The sequence below is a fragment of the Protobothrops mucrosquamatus genome, unplaced genomic scaffold, assembly GCF_001527695.2.
Source record: "Protobothrops mucrosquamatus isolate PMUCROS unplaced genomic scaffold, P.Mucros_1.0 scaffold_292, whole genome shotgun sequence".
Taxonomy (NCBI): Eukaryota; Metazoa; Chordata; class Lepidosauria; order Squamata; family Viperidae; genus Protobothrops; species Protobothrops mucrosquamatus.
Window position 1 is genome coordinate 78,935 of NW_015386368.1, and position 2,503 is coordinate 81,437.

General features: G+C 39.6%; 1 protein-coding gene across 1 annotated transcript in view; it reads left to right on the forward strand.

Annotated features, from left to right (window-relative positions):
* The window catches only part of PDS5A (PDS5 cohesin associated factor A), a 66,223-nt gene that overhangs the window by 38,812 nt on the left and 24,908 nt on the right, over window positions 1-2,503 (forward strand). The window contains exons 14-16 of the mRNA XM_015831957.1: window positions 462-543; window positions 1,871-1,919; window positions 2,012-2,151. Coding sequence (XP_015687443.1) covers window positions 462-543; window positions 1,871-1,919; window positions 2,012-2,151 — 271 coding nt within the window. The remainder of the gene's footprint in view (window positions 1-461; window positions 544-1,870; window positions 1,920-2,011; window positions 2,152-2,503) is intronic.

Sequence of the window (2,503 nt, forward strand, 5' to 3'; positions counted from 1 at the left end):
GGGGGGGGGGGACCGCTGGTTATTTCTGAATACTTACTGAGTAGGCTTTTTTTATGTGTTTGTTTTTCTAATGAAACGCACCATATTTGTATTATTTGTCCATATGTTTATTTGAAAAATTAATAAAATTTGTAAAATCGATATTCAGTAGAATTCAGATCAAGGCAGCCTGCTGTTCTTCAGAACTACTTAAGAGAATGTATTTTGCGATATGAATACTTAGATATCTTTGGGGGTTCGTGCCTCTGGGAGTGCCCGAATGAAAAGGAAGTAAGAAAGGGTACGAATCTGGGACTTAAATATGTGCATAAACGTTGAAAAAAAAACACGATAATACTGAGAAGAGCTGTCTCATAAAAAGAAGCTGCGGGGTGGAGAATGCCAGGGAGCTCCATATGCTACGTATACAGTCACCTTTTTTTTCCATGCTTTTAACATATTTTTTATGTCTTTATGCCCAGGGCACTGAATGAAATGTGGAAGTGCCAGAACATGCTCAGGAGCCATGTGCGGGAATTGCTAGATTTGCATAAAACGCCCACCGTAGGTTTTCAAAATAGCTATAATCGTTCTGCTCGGCATGTTTTGCTTTTGAATACTGCTGTCTCTTAGAATAATAATATTCCCTTGTCCCTCAGAATTGCTATGTTGAATCACTCTGAATTTGTTCTTTCAACTCTGCTATTTCTCAAAATAATTGGCCGTGAAGAGCTTAATAACGAGACATAAATAGGGTAAAATCTACAGCACAAAGAATGAGACGGTGTCGTCTTGGACGTTGCCCTTTCTTACAAGAGCAGACTACTACTAACACTATATAACACAGGTAGTCCTTGACTTACGGCCACTGTTGAGCCCAACATTTATGTTGCTAAGTGAGAAATTTGTTAAGTGAATTTTGCCCCTTTTTACGACCTTTCTTGCCACAGTCCTTAAGGGAATCACTGCAGTTATTCAGTTAGTAACATGGCTGTTATGTGAATCTGGCTTCCTCCACTGACTTTGATCGTCAGAAGGTCGCAAAAAGAGGATCGCATGACCCTCCCGGGGGACACTGCGACCGTCATAAATATGAGTCCGTTTCCAGGTGTCTGAATTTTGATCAGGCGTCCACGGGGATGCCCCCACGGTCGTCAGTGTGAAAAATAAATCATAAAATCAATTTTTTTCTCAGTGCCGTTGTAACTTTGACACAAGTCACTAAATGAACTGTCGTAAGTAGGGGACTACCTGTATATCTACCAAATATGGTTTCAACGCTGCTAAAATCGGATGTTTTTGCTTTGACAACAGAGATGCAATCATTTTCTTCTTATGTTTTACTTTTAGAGTAGATGATGCGGGGGGGGGAGAGGAATGTGCATGAGAGTTTAGATAGACATAACAATACTGGACCTGGTGTGAGAACTAAGGTTATTGAAATAAGAGACGATAAGAAATTGGCGGGCTGGAGAACTGGAGGGGAAGCCTGCATTTCAAGCTAATTGGAGAATGTGATTTATGACTGTTAATTGGAGGAGGGAATTGTGCTTTGAATTGTGCTCAGATTTTGGCTTCGACTGTGTTAGTGCGATGCTATGCTTCTCAAATAAAGATTCTTTAAGGTAAACAATGCCTCAAAGTTCTTGGAAGAGTTTCATCTGTTGGAACCATGACATATGGATGGGATACGGGAAAAAAGGTCAATCTTTGAAAAACGTGGCAATCTGGCTTTTATAAGCTTTTCCGACAATGGCTATATTCGCTTATTGCCAAATCTTAAAAGCAGGTTGGGCTGAAAATACAGCGAAGGGCAAATGTGTGAACAAGTCAAAAGGGTTAACAACGACACACCTTCTGTGTGAATTCTCACCCACACTTCTCCTTTCAGTCAGAGGCAAACAGCGCTGCGATGTTTGGAAAGCTGATGACTATAGCAAGTAAGATTCTGCCGATTTTTATAGAGTTTTCATTTTTAGCCTAGCTTTGAAGCCGCAACTTGAATTGACACCTTTCCCTTGTAATTCTGCAGAAAATCTTCCGGATCCTGGGAAAGCCCAGGATTTTGTGAAAAAGTTCAATCAAGTCCTAGGCGATGATGAGAAACTTCGTTGTCAACTTGAGATGCTGATCAGCCCTACTTGTTCCTGTAAACAGGCAGATATCTGCGTGGTAAGGGTTTTTTCTTTTTTCTCCCTTTCTTGTAAACGCCGATGCCGTCTTCAGTTTAGAAATTTCCTGAAATGGGAATAAGTCTTACATGAGAAAAAATAGATTTAAATATTTAAATATTTTAAGATTGAGAAAATCTTAACCAGTAAGAATGTTTAGAACATTGTGGGGGAAAAACAAACGTAAACAAGAACTGTAAACAGGATCTACGATGAGACAATCAGAATGACTAGATAGAAAAGGAATATTATATTGATGTGATTATTATTTGTAGAAATAATTAGAAAACTTTTATACTCAACTAGCTGTACCCGGCCACGCGTTGCTGTGGCTCAGTCTGGTAAAAGCGTGT